At 35.0% G+C, this 21,074-nt stretch overlaps 1 protein-coding gene across 8 annotated transcripts in view; it reads left to right on the plus strand.

Annotated features, from left to right (window-relative positions):
• The first annotated feature begins 403 nt into the window (after positions 1 to 403).
• The window catches only part of RyR (Ryanodine receptor), a 371,941-nt gene continuing 351,270 nt past the window's right edge, over positions 404 to 21,074 (plus strand). For all 8 annotated transcript variants that reach the window (XM_069842181.1, XM_069842183.1, XM_069842182.1 and 5 more), the window contains exon 1: positions 404 to 597. In XM_069842181.1, the coding sequence (XP_069698282.1) occupies positions 544 to 597 (54 nt within the window). In that variant the 5' untranslated portion in view covers positions 404 to 543. The remainder of the gene's footprint in view (positions 598 to 21,074) is intronic.

The following is a 21,074-nucleotide window of genomic DNA, read 5'->3' on the forward strand; positions in this document are numbered from 1 at the left end:
CGTGCGCTAATACTTTAGCTCTCCGGATAACGGTTCTGCTTTATCTAACACAAGAATGTAGTGCATGATTGCGGCAACAAACTGTATTGCAGGATTACTAGTGCTCGTATCGGGGTGATATGTGGCAAAATTCGCGAATATTTCCGATCGAAATGTGCGAAGAGTGTGTTCTGAGGGGGTGAGTGCGCTGAAGAGATCGGCGTTTCTGCAGTGGTGGCCCATTTCGACGCTGCAGTCGTGGGGAGACGGTGGGGCAGGAAACATAGGCGCCGCCAGCACATCGATCCCCCTCCCGAACGTCTGCTTTGCTTCTCGAACTCTCGACCTCAGTCTAGAGTAGACTGAAACAAATCAAAATATTTAACTGTGTGTAAGACGTGCAAAACGTTAATTCTCGTTATACGTATGGATATTGAGTGAACCAAGAAGCCGTTGACTGCAATGAACTTAAACAGTGTTTATCCCTAGGACTCTTATTGGGCTTTAATTTTTTTTTATTGAAGTTTTCTTTCCGAAGTTGAGTGTCTCCTCCAGCAGTGAAGGATGGCTGACAGCGAAGGCGGCTCGGAGCAGGATGATGTTTCATTCCTTCGAACCGTAAGTTATTCCTTTATTTTACGTGTCTTACAAGTTCGTGTTCTGTGTAGGGGTAATTCACGTCAGTCACATGGGGTTGTAAATGTCCAAGTATCAAGCACGAAGTCTCTCACTTCTCACGTTGTTCTCCGATTGTTGTTGCTTGACTATGCTGCTACTGGTATTAATTTTTATGTTTACAATAGCGGAAAATTATCGTACCTAAAAACCTAGAGTTATTTCGCTTTACCCATTTCTCTATTCATTTTCCGCACTATACTTTTTCACTAATACCTTGTTACACTTATCTTATTCTCAATAATATTTTTAGTATATGCAGTATAACTGTCATTATTCACTCACAATGATGTTTTATATTGAAAGCAATATGCAAAATGTAAAAAGTTATGTCATTAACTGAACTCAAATATAATAATAATAATAATAATAATAATAATAATAATAATGGCTTTATTTAACCTGGCAGATTTAAGGCCGTAAGGCCTTCTCTTACGCTCAACCAGGATTAAAACTTGCTTACACAGTTGAACATAAAACTGGATCGGAATTAAATAATTACATACTGATACAATTCAGGTACATAATGAGATCAAAAGAGGTAGTTACATAAACTTTACCTCATAAGATAAAAATAAACATAGTGAAATACTTATTAATGTTGTTAGAATCAAATACGAATCACACAAAAACAGAAGCCGATAATGCAATAAAAAATGTACTCAGTAAAAATAAAAATAAACACATTAGTATACATATTAGTATTATATTACAATTAAGTAGGATTTACATAATTAAACCAGAAACTGACAATTAAATAAAATGTACACAAATAATAATAATAATAATAATAATAATAATAATAATAATAATAATGGCTTTATTTAACCTGGCGAAGTTAAGGCCGTAAGGCCTTCTCTTACACTCAACCAGGATTAAAACTTGCTTACACAGTTGAACATTAAACTGGATCGGAATTAAATAATTACATACTGATACAATTTAGGTACATAATGAGATCAAAAGAGGTAGTTACATAAAATTTACCTCATAAAATAAAAATAAACATAGTGAAATACGTATTAGTATTAGATTACAATTAAGTAGGATTTACATAATTAAAACAGAAACCGACAATTAAATAAAATGTACACAAAAATAGATTAATAATAATAATAATAAACAACACAGTGGGATACATATTGGCGTTAAGTGATAAATAAACACGATTTAGATAATAAAAATAAGAAAAAAATAAAAATTGGTATGTATTGGTAAAAAATATATTGGTATTATTATAGGTAATAAATACAATTTTATTGTCCAATTGTTAGTGACAAGCAGAAATTATAAAATAACAAAAATATGAAATAATTATTTGTTATGTATAATAAATGTAAATTCCTGCCTCGTACCGCATGCGTGTCACGCGAGTTCCACTATATGCCCATACATAGCGTCGGTCGAAAAAAAAAACAGAAAGGCAATCTTAAAGTGAATCTTGCAATGAGTATAGGACAATGTCTACATTGCAATTTTGATAATTTTTTAATTACTGAAATGTAAACTAATAAACTATTAAAATAACGCTTGATTTTTAATGAAAAAAAATATGGTTTATTTAACGACGCTCGCAACTGCAGAGGTTATATCAGCGTCGCCGGTGTGCCGGAATTTTGTCCCGCAGGAGTTCTTTTACATGCCAGTAAATCTACAGACATGAGTCTGTCGCACTTAAATGCCATCGATCTCGGCCGGGATCGAACCCGCAACCTCGAGCATAGAAGGCCAGTGCTATACCAACTGCGCTACCGAGGGCGACAAATTTAAAAAATATGTAGTTTATTATAAAACAATCTCCTGAATTTACGGGTTGCCGAAAAAGAAAAGGTAAACAAAAATACAATAACAATGGGAATAGGCTAATAACTTAGAATGTAAATATACATACGATAACTGTTGAAAATAATACTAAATTAATATGAAATTAGAGATAAAAACATTTAAGTGTTACCTTTAAAAATTATTATAAAAATTATTTTAATACATGAAAGGACTCCCTAATTACAATGATAACAATGCATTTAATTTAGTTCATGGGTATTCCTAGACTTTTCCAAATTTCCACAAAATAGCGTGGTACATTGCCGATGAAGTAATCTCTCCTGTAAACTATAAAAGTACAAAGTGGAAGAGAGGGAGAGAAAACCGTAGTGTTGTCATTCTAATGTTCAAATTGTTATTTCTTTAGTATAACCTTCACATTACTTAAGGTATTCAGAAAAAATGAGATTACATTAAAATTTAATGTAGCTGTCACGGTATTAAAATGACAGAGAAACGAAAATATATAAGAAAACTAGCCCTACAAATTTTACAGAGCACACGAGGAATAGAATCCCGGCTCCTTGAGAACTGTGAAGAAATTTAAGGCAAAAAGAAAAATTGCTTATATCATCTCGGAATCGACTCGTGCCCCTACAGTTCGTAGCTCCACCATCTGGACACGTACACAGCCAAACATCTGTGATAGGCACATGTATTTTACTGCTTATGTATAAACAACATCGAATACAATAAGTTTGCGAAGAAGCGTTCCCTTTTAAAGTGTACAAAGAATGAGAGCTTGCACGATTAAAATGACATAATAAATACTTAAATAAAATACGTATAAGCACATATATGAATTGTAACTACATTTATATGTTGTCTACGTATTTAAATACTAGGCCCTTTCCTTCGTTCCATCCCCACTTTTGGACAAAATTGAACATTAACAAGTAGCAAGACTTCATCATAATATCAGCATGGCACAAGAACGCGTAGGACAATACAAGATAAAAAAAATAATACAGAAGACGCAGGCCCTTTGGAAGGGAAAGAAAGGTCATTTTCTGCTAGGAATTGAGCTCAAGGTTACTATATTTATAGACAGAAGCGTTGCCACATGAGATAGCCTATAGCAGAGACCGGAAGCATTAGATATTGTTAAAGTAAAGAATAATAAGCTTATTACTAAATTTTTTAGGGATTTTTTTGTCTCTTATATTTATGAAAATCTTAAATGAGAGACTAGCATTACCATTACACAGACAGATGAGACAATGAAACCAGACGCTGCACATAATATGGGTATTATACAACTTCAGGTCTAATTTTCTTCGCGTATAAAGTGAGAAATATTAGTTTATGAAACTAGTTGTTACAGGCAGTAGTGATGGGGATACTAATATAGATAGTAATATTCTACATCAATTGTTTCTACAAATATAATTTCTATGCAGTTGCATGTATTTATTTATACAAGTATATACATAAACATTTATACACTTTGTTACAACGATTAATAAATTGTGTTCGTAACATTTAAGACACTGCTTTAGGATTTTATAAAAGTTGTTTTATCATGGATCCGTCTTGCATCAGATCAAAAGATTCAAAATACTGGTATAATAATAATAATAATAATAATAATAATAATAATAATAATAATAATAATAATAATAATGGGGCTGGGCTGCTGATCCGGAGCTGCTTGGGTTGGATCCCCCTTTGGTCTCAATGAATGGTTTCTTCCGAGGTTTTCCCCAGCCGTGGGACTGAAGCCGGATGGTCTATGGCGAGTCCTCGGCATCACTTCATTTCCCCCTTTGATTTGATTACCTGGTTGAGTTTTTTCCGAGGTTTTCCCCAACCAAAAGGCAAATGCCGGGTAATCTTTTGGCGAATCCTCGGACCTCACCTCACCATTGTAGAAAATTACTACACTGTAAAACTGTAAAAATTGTAAAATATTGTAAAAATTTGTAAAAATTGTAATTGTAATTTTGTAAAATTTCGACTTGTTCCACATCTCAAAGCTTCATTGCTCATGTAAGATCTATGGAAGATAATAAATGAATAATAATAATAATAATAATAATAATAATAATAATAATAATAATAATAATAATAATAATAATAATAATCTTCTTCTTCCAATCACGTATTAAGCCTGGTGGCCTGTTAAGGTCTCACTCCATCGTTTCAGCGGACGTCCCAAAGATCTTGTTTCTAAAGGGCGGTAATTTAGTGCTTGGCGTGATACCCTTGTTCTAGGTATCCTGAGTATATGAAATTTCCATTTTTGTCAATAATTTTGAATATTCTCTAAAATTGGGTCAATATTTAATTCTTTCAAAATATCCAAATTTTTCTTCTTGTGTAATCTTGTATAGCCAGCAGTTCTTCTTAAAACTTCATTTCATTGGCAGTGATTCGGTGTTCATAACATTTACGTATGGTCCAAGCTTCACTTCCATACATGAGAACAGGTCTCGCCAATGATTTATAGGCTTTAGTTCTAGTGTATTTTAGGACAAGAGAAGGTTTTAAAATGTTAGTAGTAGTAGTAGTAGTAGTAGTAGTAGTAGTAGTAGTAGTAGTAGTAGTAGTAGTAGTAGTAATAATAATAATAGTAATAATAATAATAATAATAATAATAATAATAATAATCTTTATTAGCCAAAAAGCATACATAGTAGATGTCACAGGCTTCGTCATAGAAAAAGAAAACAAGGAGCACAATACATTATATACAACACAAGTACCAGTATGTAGCCGTAGCAAAAAAGAGGTCAAGTTGAACATAGTAAACAAATAAACAACAACAAACATACACAGAAGAAAAATAAACTATCACAACAAAACACACAACATTTCATCATTACTCAGAAAATTGAAATATACACTAGCCTACAGATCACATTACAGTAATATTTAAACAATAGAAACAAGTAACAGATACTTAGGATAAATTCCGCTAGAGGTAATCAGTAGATAAGAGTAAATAATAATCGTCATAGAAAGCAGCTCCCTCATCTAGATATAACTGAAATATTCTACGAGGACATTAAATGAAGAATCAGTAGTAAGTGTGACAACGTTTTTTGGTTCGTGTTCCCAATTAGCTTGTGGTACCGTAAACTGGGGTAAAGACGATCACATGTGGTAAAGTGGATCATATGTGTATTGCTTAGATAAGTCAACGCCACATGGATCACACATGCAAAGAAAACCTTTCTTCTATAAATGCCACTAAAAATAGTTTTCTTTGCATGTGTGATCCTTGTGGCGCTGACTTATTTAACAATACACATATGATCCACTTTACCACATGCGATCCTCTTTACCCAGTTTACGGTACTGTTCGTGTTTTGTTTTTTAAAGAATTTTAGATAAGGGCATAAAGAGCGTGACGCGTCCTTTTAAACCTCACTAACTAACAGTAGCAAGTCAGAAGAGTCAAGTTCACTATCAAGTTCATCCTTTAATGATACATAATAACAATTAATTAACAGCGTTAGTTTAGAAATTTCGTAATATACTACAAAATTTGGGCCCTCTGTTCCTTCTAATTCTCAGTCTTGTAAGAAGAGTGAATCAACATTGATACCTCTTGTAAAAAGTATTAATCGACATTAAACTCGCAGTAAAAAGTATGAATCAACAGTATACTTTTGTAAGAAATATGAATCAACATTATACATTCACAGCAACGAGCAAGGTCAACATTCAAGGTAAATTAGAACACAAAAAAAAAACACATGTACGACGTCTATGGCAAATTGGAAAATCTACTCTTGCCTGATATGATTCTAACCTATAAGCTACATTTGTGACTTGAAACCCCATAGTTTAATCCATAAACGAGGAAGCTTAGTTGCTTGACAACACAAACATGTGCAGTTTGTTTCTTCGCCGACTGATTTGTGAAAATTCTTGTAAATCATAAGAACTTATTGTGAATAAAGCACCGAACTACATTTACAATAGTAGTAACATTACTGTGGATTCGTGTAAAGAGGAATACGTTCGTCCCTATACAATATTTAATATGTTCAAATTATCCGTTCGCGTATACAAAAGTTCGTGCTGAGAATTCTGTCTTGTATCTGTTTATATAACCTCTCTGCTATAACTCTCTGTTTACAAATAACTTAACAGAGTTGTTTTGGATATTTCAAAGTTTATGTATCTAGTCTCACTTTTGATTATTACACAAACTTACGCATAGATGTCCAATTGTAACTCGTACGAGGTAACCCCTGGCGTAAGCAACCCGCAGCGCATATTCTTTAAGGTCGTTTTTCCTATTTTATATGGAAAGTTATTGACCTTAGCAGAGCATGCTTGACGTGCAATATCTCCTGGTGCATAGGCGTTTGGACACCCATGAGCTTACGAGAAAAATAATTCAGAATGTATATCATAAAGTTGGGACATTTTAACAAATGAATCATTATCATCTACCGTTTTATTCTCATATTTATAAGAATCATGAATCAATTCCAAATAGTAGGACTTTCCAATCATGTGGTCAACACAGTTCAAGGTTATCGCGTATGACAATGCAGGGCATATAACTATTTCTTGTGAAACAGAGGGAAATATTGCTTACTCGGGAGTGAATCCCAGGTTAACTCTATTTGTAGTTGAAAACGCTACTATAAAGTATTTTTTTTTTTCAAATAATTAAATGTTATTCACAACCTTCAAACTGTCACCTTTACCGAAAGCGATTATTGGAAATTGCTACATATTTGAAATGTCAAAGTTCCGCTGTTCTAAATGATACATTATTATTTTATTTATTTGTAATTGTAACAAAGAGGACTTGTTTTAAGTTAGGATGGAAAATATGAAGAATGACATTCTGTAAATTAGCTGTCAACAACTGACATGTAAACACCCGCATGGTTTCCAACTCAAATACGTCAGCATTCCAAAACTATTAACAAAGATCTCTAAATCCGTCCGTCTGTATGTTTCAATTTTTTTACAGTACGTGAATGCTTTATCTATATCCTTCCTAACAGAGCTCAGCAGTTATTAATTTTATTTGAAAGCAAAAAATAATTGTCTGATGTGTAAAAGAATAACAGAATCAATGCTGTGTGATTTGTATCAACCTTTCTTTCATTCTCTAACATTTTTAAATACGCTACTGAAAACAAAACAGTTGCTCCTTTGTAGTATCTGTACGTAGTCTATAGCGTGTGTATTAAATTTGTAAAGGGAGTGTGTAATAAAGACAGGGACAGTGACTGAAAAGAAAGATGCTGATTTTGTTAAGAAAATAATAAGCTTGTAGCTCGTTGATTTGAATGACAGGAGTGGATGGATGAATGAATGTTTCTCCTAATTTGAAAACCTCAATATATCCTCAAGCATGATAATGTGTGTACCGGTATATATTGTTTATAACAATTTTCATAATGGTGTATTTTTATCCAATATGTTGATCGTAATCTGATTCTGTTCTAAATTATACTTTCCGTTCTGATACTGGTCAACAGCATCTCAGCAATTAGTTTAAATAATTTATTATACAGGGTGGACCGCTCGAATGTACCTAATTTCAATTGTATGTGACTGGTGAACGGTTGAAGATAGAACCTTACGGTAACGTTTATATGAAAGAAAAACTCAACAATTTTCGAATCCTGTCGGTAGATGGTGCGCAGACACAGTTTCTTTCCGTAGATTGTATGGATTGTCAAAATGGCGACACCGCAGATGAAAGCGCAAACTGTGTTGTGGTCTGTGGAGTTTAAATCAATTGTTAGAGTTCAAAGGGAGTATCGGCGAGTGCTTAACCATGATGCTCCAACTGCTAAAAGCATTAAGAAGTGGCACGATACATTTTTAGCTACAGGATCGGTGTTGAAGAAGTATGATGGTGGTCGTAGAACATCCGACGAAATGGTTGCAAATGTTCAAGCTGCGTAAGAGCGAAGCCCGCGGAAGTCATTAAGAAGAGCTTCGCGGGAACTTCAAGTATCAAATTGAACACTGCAACGAGTTGTCCACAAACGTCTCAAACTGTACGCATACGAAGTGCAGTTAATGCAACGTCTGGAGCCGGATGACAAACCCAAACGAGTGGAATTCGCCAGGTAAATTAAACCGGCATAATGTGCGGATCTGGGGACCTTCGGGGACGCATCATAGAGGCTATTGAGAGCATTCCAGAAGACATGCTCCAACATGCTTGGCAAGAAATCGTTCATCGCCTCGATATCGTCACAGTGACAACTGAAGCTCACGTACTGTCGGTGACTCAGGAGAAGACGAGAGCGGACTGAGGAGGAAGGGATGTGAACAGATAACGTAAGACAACACGAGCAATATTTGTACTGCAGTAAGCGGAAACATTAGGTCTCCTTCTGTTCAACTTAGCTTTAATTTTCCATACGCATTGTTACTCATGTTTCTTGCACGAGTAATAACCTGGCTACTGGGATGCTTATCTGAGCGATGTTTATAACAATCAACAGCGATAGTCAAGAAGGTCACATTCTTTCCGCTCGTCTTCTCCTGAGTAACGGACAGTAGAGATATGGTGATATGCATATCGAAACTTGTTGAGTTTTCCTTTCATATAAACGTTACTGTAGGTTTCTATCTTCAACCTTTACCAATCACATACAATTGAAATTGGGTACATTCGAGCGGACTACCCTGTACTTATAATTCATTTCAAGATTCGATCCCAAAAATTTTTAATTTCCTCAAAGAATAGTTTTTTTTTTTTGTTAATTACTCAATTCTTAGTTTAGTGGAAATGTTTAGTTTTACAAATAACCTACTCATATATTTGATAACTCATATAGTATCAAATATACAGTATGAAAACAAAATCTTAATTTATAAATAAACTCTTAAATTACGTACTTGCATAATTATGTGATGGCGTGTTTTTGTTCTTTTTGTGCGTATTTGTAAATTGTCTGTACCGGTTTGCGTTCATATTTGAGTATTTATCTTAAATGTCTGTACAAGTAAAGATATAGGTTTGGAAGTAAATCCCGAAAAGACAAAGTAAGCTTGTATGATTAGGTCTCGTGACGGGAATAGTGTACGAAATGGAAATATAAAAATAGGAAATTTATCTTTTGAAGAGGTGGAGAAGTTCAAATATCTGGGAGCAACAGTAACAAATATAAATGATATTTGGGAGGAAATTAAACACAGAATAAATACGGGAAGTGCCTGTTATTATTCGGTTGAGAAACTTTTATCATCCAGTCTGCTGTCAAAAAATCTGAAAGTTAGAATTTACAAAACAGTTATATTACCGGTTGTTCTGTGTGGTTGTGAAACTTGGACTCTCACTTTGAGAGAAGAACATAGGTTAAGGGTGTTTGAGAATAAAGTGCTTAGGAAAATATTTGGGGCTAAGAGGGATGAAGTTACAGGAGAATGGATAAAGTTACACAACACAGAACTGCGCGCATTGTATTCTCCACCTGACATAATTAGGAACATTAAATCCAGACGTTTGAGATGGGCAGGGCATGTAGCACGTATGGGCGAATCCAGAAATGCATATAGAGTGTTATTTGGGAGGCCGGAGGGAAAAAGACCTTTTGGGAGGCCGAGACGTAGATGGGAAGATAATATTAAAATGAATTTGAGGGAGGTGGGATATGATGATAGAGAATGGATTAATCTTGCTCAGGATAGGGACCAATAGCGGTCTTATGTGAGGGCGGCAGTGAACCTCCGGGTTCCTTAAAAGCCAGTAAGTAAGTAAGTAAGTAAGTAAGTAAGTAAGTAAGTAAGTAAGTAAGTAAGTAAGTAAGTAAGTAAGTAAGTAAGTAAGTAAGTAAGTACAAGTCTTCTTGCAACGCCGCGAACTGTTTGAACTAAAAAGAGAACGTGCATAACTGGAAGTTCAATTTAATCTCCCTCTAAAGGAACGAAAACAATTCCACCCACCCTTTAAAGGTAATGAAGATAATTGCTTGCGAGCTCAGGCAGTGGCAGTGCCTCCTACTGCTCCATCCCATCGCCATGCTCGCAACGTGCGTAAAAATCGTAACTGTCTGCTCACCTCAGAGCATTCGTATTAATTACGGTTGATCAATACTTGTGACTGCTACTCGTATCGGCATTCAATGTCCGCAGTTAATCCCTTGCCTGCATGTGCCAGCAATACCTCGCTGTCTGTTCATAAACCCCGTCTGCACTTTTAATGACAAACAACTATTCATTCGTTTTACTGTTTAAATAGAATGTATAAACGACATATCAGAATCTTTAAAATACTGCCGACACCATCTCTATGCAGACGACCTTCAAGTATACATAAAATTCCACACTGAAGAGAAAATTGAGAATGTGGAACGTTTAAAGAACTGTATCATTGAAGCCTGTGCTAAAGTCACCCCGGAAATGCTACAAAATGTTCTCTCTACATTCTCAATTTTCTCTTCATATACCAAGCTCTTAACCCCCCCCCAAATCAAGGAGTGTTAAATCTGGATACCTGGCAGGCCATTCCACTGGTCCACGCCGACCAATCCAATGTCCAGGGAACTGTTCGTCCAGTCTGCTGCAACATTTCTGTAGCTTAACCCACCAGAATGAAGAATGATATCAATTCTTTCCTCTTTCGATAATGCCATCACGAAAATTAAGAAATTTGTTATAGGAAAGCTTCAAATAATCACAACAATGCATTGAAACTGTCACAGGTTAACCAAATAGTAAAGCAGAGAAAGTTAAATACCAGAATTTTATAAAAATACCTTTTCCTTAGTGCTGTACCATGTTACAAAATTTCTGTAAATGCGGTAACTAACGTTTGTGTCATTATGACAGTTATCTGAACCTGAGAGACGAAACCAAGACATTACAAACTTCGTCTTATTCTATATTAAAAACTAATCGCAAGATCTGTGCTAAATCCATAAGCGGTTTAAAACATGAAAAGATCGAGCAAATAATTTCATAACATTGGCTAACAAACATGACAGGTCTCCTCCTGCAAAGCAAACGCCGGCGAATATCGAACTTCACCATACTCGATAAAATGAACCGAACATAGTGTCTGTCTTGCACGACGATATTGTGTGGTATGAAAATGAAATAATTTATTTTATTTATTAAGAAGTTAGGTATTGTAACCTGAAATAATGTGATAAATAAATAAATAAATAAATAAATAAATAAATAAATAAATGAATGAATGAATGAATGAATGAATGAATGAATGAATGAATGAATGAATGAATGAATAAATAAATAAATAAATAAATAAACAAGTAAGTAAATAAGTAAATAAGTAAATAAATACATAAATGAATAAATAAATAAATACATAAATACATAAATACATAAATGAATAAATAAATAAATACATAAATAAATAAATAAGTAGGTAAGTAAGTAAATAAATAAATAAGTAAATAGATAAATATATACATAAATAAACAAATAAATGAATAAATAAATAAGTAAATATATAAGTAAGTACATAAATAAACAAATAAATAAATAGATAAATAAATAAATGAAAAAATAAATGAATAAATAAATAAGTAAATAAATAAATAAATAGATAAATAAATAAATATTTATCAATATATGAAAGTATTAAAAAATTCAAGTTGACACACATAAAAATGAAGAATCCAGGAACAAACAAAATACTGCCCTAATTCAATAAATAACAATTTATAGGCGAGAAAATGGCTGACAAAGTCTCAAAATATACTGGAATATAAGTAGGCCTATAAAAGTACCGTCCTACAAATTTCTCCCAAGAACATAAAACTGACAACTCACCTTCACTATGTTTCCTTTTATGAATTAAACAGATTCATAGCAATGGCAACTATAAGCGATAAATAATATTTTTAACGATGCCTTAAGGCAAGCAAGAGGCAGACAAGTTTTATGGGGTAATTATTTCAACATTTTTTACCTATACAAGAATGTACAGATGATCCGATTATCCGCTTATGTACAAGGGCGATTTAGCCGATACTATCCAAGAAGTTGTCCGGCACTGCTTTGTGGTAGACCTCAACCTGATTAAATGAGAAGGAAAATATTGATAGGCCCTAATTCTCACCTACTTTGAATATTATGTAACATGTATCTGACCTCTCTTCCGGCACGGGACCCAACCAACACTGCTTCAATTTCGACCAGGGACCCAACTAGCACCGTTTACTTCTCGGCTCGGGACCTAACTAGTAAAGAATTCTGACCTGTGACCCAACTAGTAAACACCGCTACCACGAATGGCGAGATCATTAAATAGTTTATTTAAATAATGCATACTTTCGAGAGTGGGAAAACGGCAAAAGCAGAGCAAAAACGAAACAAGAAATACAGTAAGTTCCAAGATTTCGTTGCGAGAGTCGGTGCTGAGTTATTTATTGCCTATGTGTTTTCCATACGGAACTTGATTTCCCATAGGGTTGGTACTCTGAGATGCGGTCATATTTCACTTAGAAGTTCTCTTGAAAACTTTATGCTATGATGAAGACGAACCTCCAAATCATATAGAAGTGGAAGTTCGTGAAGCCGATGTTACAGTGTGCAAACTTTTAACGTCTAAGCCAGCCGTGGCTAGAACGTGACTCGCGAGACATTGTGGCTCGCAGTGATAGCTGTGCATTTCCCTTGCTTCTAACCCCCGCCAAACCCCACCCTCTCACTCACTGGAGTCAAACTCCGTTCCATTTGTATTTCTCTCTGACCTGCGAGTGGCATATATCTCTCTCGAAACCATGTACGAAAGTTCCAAGTAGGATGAGAGGACGCATTTTTTTGCTGTCAATATGATGAGAATATTAAATGTACGATTTGTTCACAAGTATTACGAGGAAAACGGTTGTGTAACATAAAACGGCATTATATTACATGTTACTGATGAAACATAAAAAGGTTAAGTGTTATTGTCGTCGTCGTCGTCGTCGTCGTCGTCGTCATCATCATCATCATCATCATCATCATCATCTCTGTACGTCGATCCTTTTTCAATAGATGTACAAATAATGCGGTTAGCTCTTCAATTTGAACTCACTGATTTACTATGTGATGTCAAATGAAAACTAGATGTAAGGACTTGACAAATGTTGAAATTTCAAATCTTTGCCAAAAAATAAATATCCGAAGCTTCGTTCTTTCACTTGCTCTGTTGAAACCATGTTTGCTACAAATTACGTTTGTGAAAAATTATTTTCGACAATTAAAATAGTAAAAACCAAATTTAGATCACGACTGACAGACAAATGCCTTCGTGATCAACTACGACTGGCAGTAAGTGACATAATTCCTGATTTTGAAACTTTGTCACAGAGACATTCTGAAGACTGTTAATTTTAGGTTGTGATATTGTTCATTTATTGTTAATTTCTTTCTTCATTTGTTTGTAGCCTTGTACTGTATAAAATTATATTTAAGTGCTTGACGTAAGGAAAATGAAAATTCGTTAATAAGTCAGACAGTTGCTTCACTTCCATTTCGGGTGTCCGCCTCTCTCCATAGGCACTATGCACGTTGCAGGTTACACAGTGGCTCGGCGCACGATTACATTTTCGTCACCGCTGGTCTAAGCTATAGGAGCAGCAAAGCGGCTACGACAATGTTTGTCAACATGCACACCCCATGGCACTGTTGAACTACCCTTGTCATTCAAATATGATATTGAATGCCATAGGCATACTCATGTAATTTGGATGTCCTCTTATCATAGTCTAAGTAAGAGAACCGCTCAAAGAAGACTGGGTAGGATTTTCTTACTAGCATAAGAAAGTAAAATCGGTGTCCCATTGTTAAAATGAGAACCTATTTCGTCGTAATTGAAAAAAAAATTGTATGCTGTGTATGTATTAGTGACTAGTGAACGAATTGAAACACTTTCATTTCATTTCATTTATTGTATTCCATAAATCTTACATTAGCTTTGAAGCTTTAAGATATGGAACAAGTCAAGATTTTACAATATTACAATTTTTAGCGAGATGAAGTGCGGCCGAGGATTCGCCATAGATTACCCGGCATTTGCCTTATAGTTGGGGAAGACCTCGGAGAAAGAACACAACCAGGCAAACAGCCCAAACGGGAATCTAACCCAAGACCGAGCGCAACTCCTGATTAGCAATCTATCAAGCAGATGATTGAATTTACAAACCTAAACAATTATTCATCAGTTGAGCTACAGAAATATAATGTATAGCAAGTAAATTAATCAATTTAAAAAGCATAAATAATTTAATCAGTTGAGATATAGGCCTACAAAAATAGATAAAATATATTATGCAGATTATTTCAATTTACAAGCATAAAGAATTCTGCAGTTGAGTTACACAGACTACTATTCAATTTACAGTATATATAATTCATCAGTTGAGCTATACAAAAATACATAATACATAATAAACAGATTAATTTAAATTTACAAACGTATTTAGTTGGGTTATACAAAATTGTACTGTACATAGAAAGTGTATTAATTCAATTTACAAGCATAAACGATTCTTCAGTTGTGTAGAAGGTATGAGTAGGCCTATGTAGAAATTTGGTTTATCAATTTTACTAAATAATAGATCCTCTCTAAAAAAAAATGCAAGCACATCCTTTTTGGAAAACATGTCTACAGAGATGAGAACCTGATAAATGTCCACGTAAAGACAAGTTATACATAGTTCTGCTTCTGGTGCGATGAAAGTAATGCGTAAAATCAATATACTACATTATTCAAATGAGTCAAATACATTTCCTTCTTACAAATCTTCTTAACTTCTTAATTAAATGTCATTATTTTAATATTTGAGGAGACAAATTCTCTCCGGCGCCGGGGACCGAACCCGGGTCCTTGGTTCTACGTACCAAGCGCTCTGACCACTGAGCTACGCCGAATTCAATCTACAACACCGGATCGAAACTTCCTCCTTCAGTGTTTCCTTTTGTGGCCTGACTCCAAGTTGACGTATGTGTCTAGTGTCAACTGCCATTATAGTAGGAGCGCACTCAGTTGAGTGACTTATTTGGCCGGGATTCCGCAGTTATGTTGCACTGCTAGCCATGAGAATATTATGGATTTATTAATTTGTCCTACAGAATAATCTCTGTAATGTTGACAATTAATATTGGAGGAGAAAAATTCGCTCCGGCTTGAATATATTGTATTTAATCGTTTTTGCTCAGAAAATGCTTGAATATATTGTATTTAATCGTTTTTGCTCAGAAAATGCTTGAATATATTGTATTTACTCTTGTTGCTTAGAAAATGCTTGAATATAGTGTATTTAATCGTTTTTGCTCAGAAAATGCTTGAATAAACTGTATTTAATCGTTTTTGGTCAAGCATTATCTGAGCAAAAACGATTAAATAATGCTTAAATATAGTGTATTTAATCGTTTTTGCTCATAAAATGCTTGAATATACTGTAATTAATCGTTTTTGCTCAGAAAATGATTGAGTATACTGTATTTAGTCCTTGTTGCGGCTAATTTTTCTCTCATATTTGCCAGGATAATTAATAACCATTAAAATTAAAATGATACAAAGAATTATTTCAATCCGATTATGGTTTTCGAGCGTAGTTGAAACTGTGACCCTGCATTGCATACATCACGACCAACCGACCTACTTTCACTAGTGGATGTTATTATCAGCTTACTTAACTTCGTAACTAAATAATTTTCATGACTAGCTTCACCATGATCAATGAAAAAAACACACAATAAGAAGAGAATGATACCTGCAAGGTCGTCGTCGTCGTCGTTTATATGCGTAATAAATGTTTTAATAGTTGCAGAGCCCTCAGATAATAATCTTTCTCTCGCACACGCAATATTAACAAATCAATGGAAGTGTTTTATTGTGGTTTAAATCACAATGACATCATTCGCTGTGACTCAGTGAACAAAAACAGTAATGAATATATTTATTTCCGGTAAGAGAAGTAGGAATTTATCTACCTTTTGTGTTCTTCAAGTGATGCACCTAAGGTTGATAGATTCTGATAACACGACAAAGAGACACCTAATTTTAATAGTATGAGATCAAAATGTTCGAAGAATTCAATTATTGATTCAAATTTATTATGAAGACTTAATAATTCGAAGTTACTGTTTTGAAGCTCAATTTTGTAGACCCCTAACATTTGTATTTAATCAGTGAAGAATGTGATTTATTGAAAACAACTTACGAGTATATGTGATGATAATGATGATAATAATAATAATAATAGTAATAATAATAATAATAATAATAAAAGTGAGAGTCTAAGTTTCACAACCATGCAGAACAACCGGTAATATAACTATTTTATAAATTCTAACTTCCAGACTTTTGACAGCAGACTAGATGACAAAAGCATCTCAACCGAATAATAACGGGCATTTCCCATATTTATTCTGTGTTTAATTTCCTCCCTACTATATAATTTATATTTGTTACTGTTACTTACTTATTTACTGGCTTTTAAGGAACCCGGAGGTTCATTGCCGCCCTCACATTAGCCCGCCATTGGTCCCTGTCCTAAGCAAAATTAATCCATTCTCTATCATCATATCCCACCTCCCTCAAATCCATTTTAATATTACCTTCCCATCTACGTCTCGGCCTCCCTACAGGCCTTTTCCCCTCCGGCCTCCCAACTAACACTCTATATCCATTTCTGAATTCGCCCATACGTGCTACATGCCCTGGCCATCTCAAACGTCTGGATTTAATGTTACTAATTATGTCAGGTGAAGAATGCAATGCGTGCAGTTCTGTGTTGTGTAACTTTCTCCATTCTCCTGTAACTTCATCCCTCTTAGCCCCAAATATTTTCCTAAGAATCTTATTCTCAAACACCCGTAGTCTCTGTTCCTCTCTCAAAGTGAGAGTTCAAGTTTCACAACCATACAGAACAACCGGTAATATAACTGTTTTATAAATTCTAACTTTCAGATTTTTCGACAGCAGACTGGATGATAAAAGTTTCTCAACTGAATAATAACAGGCATTTCCCATATTTATTCCGTGTTTAATTTCCTCCCAAGTATCATTTATATTTGTTACTGTTGCTCCCAGATATTTGAACTTCTCCACCTCTTCAAAAGATAAATTTCCAATTTTTATATTTCCATTGCGTGCAATATTCTGGTCACGAGACATAATCATATACTTAGTCTTTTCGGGATTTACTTCCAAACCTATCTCTTTACTTGCTTCCTGTAAAATTCCCGTGTTTTCCCTAATCGTTTGTGGATTTTCTCCTAACATATTCACGTCATCGCATAGATAAGAAGCTGTTGTAACCCGTTCAATTCCAAACCCTCTCTGTTATCCTGGACTTTCGTAATGGCATACTCTAGAGCAAAGTTAAAAAGTAAAGATGATAGTTCATCTCCTTGCTTTAGCCCACAGTGAATTGGAAACGCATCTGACAGAAATTGACCTATACGAACTCTGCTGAATGTTTCACTGAGACACATTTTAATTAATCGAACTAGTTTCTTGGGAATGCCAAATTCAATAATAATATCATATAAAACTTCTCTCTTAACCGAGTCATATGCTTTTTTGAAATCTATGAATAACTGATGCACTGTACCCTTATACTCCCATTTTTTCTCCATTATCTGTCAAACTGTTGCTCCAAGATATTTGAATTTTTCCACCTCTTCAAATGATAAACTTCCAATTTTTATATTTCCATTTCGTACAATATTCTGGCCACGAGACATAATTATATACATTGTCGTACGTAGTTTACATGAGATTCCACCTCTACATCAATATCTACATTACGTAGTTCCTGTACGATGTCTCAACTGTGCTTCAAAATCTTCTTGAGGAGTGTGCTCCCACGCGGTATGCTGCACCTGGCAAACGTTGCTGCACAGGAAACGAAGTATACCTCCTACTCTGCTCTGCTGGCATTTGCAGGAAATGTCCTGATGTGCAATCAGTGCGCTGCAAGTCTCGTCTGTCAGTAATCAATTTGAAATCTATTATTGGAGGTAATAAGTGGATTTACCTCCAGTGCCTTGCATGTTTTTCTCTGTCTACTGTATATGCAGCATATACGTACAGTCAGTGGTGCTGGGAGAAGTAGTGGGACAGATCGATAGAAAACATTTTGTGCCATGCAGTATAACGCAGAGGACGTAACAGCACTTGCCATTTTCGAAGGACAAACAAACAGCACCTCTTAACTACAAACATTTTCTGCACTCGTTTTACCAAAATGGTATTTGGCATGCCATTATTGTATTGTGTATTATAATTTTATTGTGTATTGTTTATATTGTGTATACCACTGCCACCGGGTGCTTGCCCACTTATATATATATATATATATATATATATATATATATATATATATATATATATATATATATATATACAGGGTACGTCAGAAAGAACGGATGGATTTCACATGGCAAGAAAATTGTAAGGATTTATCAAATCAAAAATTTATTGTTATCAACATATTCACCAATACATGCAGTTTATTTATGGAAAACAACATCATCCATATGATGTCCTTGGCTTTCAATATAGGCATCGAGGCGTTTTCTGATGTTCGCCATCACTTTCACAGTCATAGCTGGTGCAATTGCCACGATTTCTTCACGAATCGCTGTCTTCAGTTCGTCCAGTGTATGTGATCGATGTTTACAAACTTACGCCTTCAAATGGTCCCAAAGAAAGAAGTCGCAGTGCAATAGCATGTATGCGGGCTGATCTTTGAGGTGGCCGGACAACATAGTGTCTGTCTCCACATTTGCTGTTCGCTCCGTGTTCGTCCAGGTGAATTCTTCTTTAATGTTGAACCTGTGATAAGAAATGAAGCCACCCACCGCAAAATTGTATTCCGAGTTGGAATCCTAGTGTGGCATCCGATGTCGAAATGAGTCCTGAGTGGCGATCACAGACTATTCATTTTTCAAAAATGTCTCTACGATGAAAGCACGTTGTACACCAGACTAACACCATATTCTCAACTGAAACTGTATTCTATGGCTGACCCAACAGTCGTGGTCCCCCTCACTATATCTCTCTCCTCGTTGCATATCGATAGTTTGAAATCCATCCGTTCTTTCTGACGCACTGTTTATATAATGTAGTAAACTTTATTGTACATAAATAAATACATTATAGTTGAGAATAACAAGAAAAGAGAAAGGAAAAAACAAAAATAAAATAAAATAACTTGACACTTGTTTATGGGTATTGCCCACTGGCAATCCCAAAAGTACTCTATAACCTCATATCACTATGACGTTTTCTTTTTAGTCTTCTGTGTGCTGGATCTTGTGGTGGATTAGTGACAATGACTTGAAGTAGCGGATTCACGTGGTTTGGAAAGGAGTTATACAGTCTGATGTAGCTCTCTCTTAGGATCTCCGTCACCTCAGGAATACAGAGATCATCGTGCAGATTCTTGTTGCTGATATACCAAGGTGCACCAGACATCAGCCTCAAATAGCGATTTTGCATGACCTGTATTCTTCTTATTTGTGATGCAGAAGCAGATCCCCAAATTGAACATCCATATTGCCACACAGGGCGCACAATTGAAATATAGATAAGTCTCTTGTAGTGTAGAGGCAATGGAGACCTGTCTTGAATAATGTGTTGCTTGCCCACTTGCAGTGTAAATAAATACCTACATATCTCTGTCTATTTGTATGTATATACAGGTCATTTTAGGAGTTGATTCATCTTCTGTTTCTGCAAATGAAATTATCACCTAATGGTGTACGCCTACAGTAGGCTTATATGTATTTTAATAATAATTTGAAAACTAATTGATTAATCATCATCATCCGTCACGAATTAGGCCTGTGTAGACCTGTTTCGGACCCATCTAGCAGTCTTCTAAAGGGTCTTCCTAACCGTCGATGTCCGCTAGGTTGATAGACTGCATTTCTGAGGCTTGAAAGTAATGTAGTTTTCCCTAAGATAGGTTACTAGCCTTATCGTTAGGTAGTCCAGTGGTGGGGCTGCCACTTTTAGCTTCTGGATAGGCTTGTAATGCAGCATTTCCTCTGCATTTGATGAAACAGTTATACCGCTGTGACTCGGTTGCCATATCCTCTTTGGTAGAAACAGAGAAGGTGAGGATGGCATTTGGGTAGGAGAGGCTGTTCGTTGCCCGTCCTATCCCTTCTTCACCCTATTGATTAATTGATTATATATTTAAATAATAATACTTATTGGAAATCTCGAAATCAGATGTCATGACTTTCTTCTTGATCTTTTCCTCGTATAAGGAATACGAGAATTTTTTGAAAAGTTCATAGCCTGACATAGAAATTAAACTAGGATTATTCTGAGAAAATCTTTATTTCCCAACATAATCCCCCCTGAGATTCACACACTTGTTCCACCGGTGTTGCAATGTTGCTATGCAATTCTTGTACGAGCTATTCCATCTCAAATCGACCGAAATGTAGAGAAAATTGACCTAACAATTTCTAAATACAATGAAACTTTTTTGTACGTAAAAAACTGTGATACAATGCTTTGTGCAAAGTTTGAAGCATCAGAACTTCATAGTGTTTAAATTAAAAATATTTAAATTGATCTTATTTTCATAAAATTAGCAACTTTAAACTGTTGTAGCTCCGAAACTCTTTCACCCAATGACCAAAATCATAGTTTATTTTGATGCTGAGAAATTAAAGTTTATATT

This window comes from Periplaneta americana, chromosome 12 (genome assembly GCF_040183065.1).
Source record: "Periplaneta americana isolate PAMFEO1 chromosome 12, P.americana_PAMFEO1_priV1, whole genome shotgun sequence".
NCBI lineage: Eukaryota > Metazoa > Arthropoda > Insecta > Blattodea > Blattidae > Periplaneta > Periplaneta americana.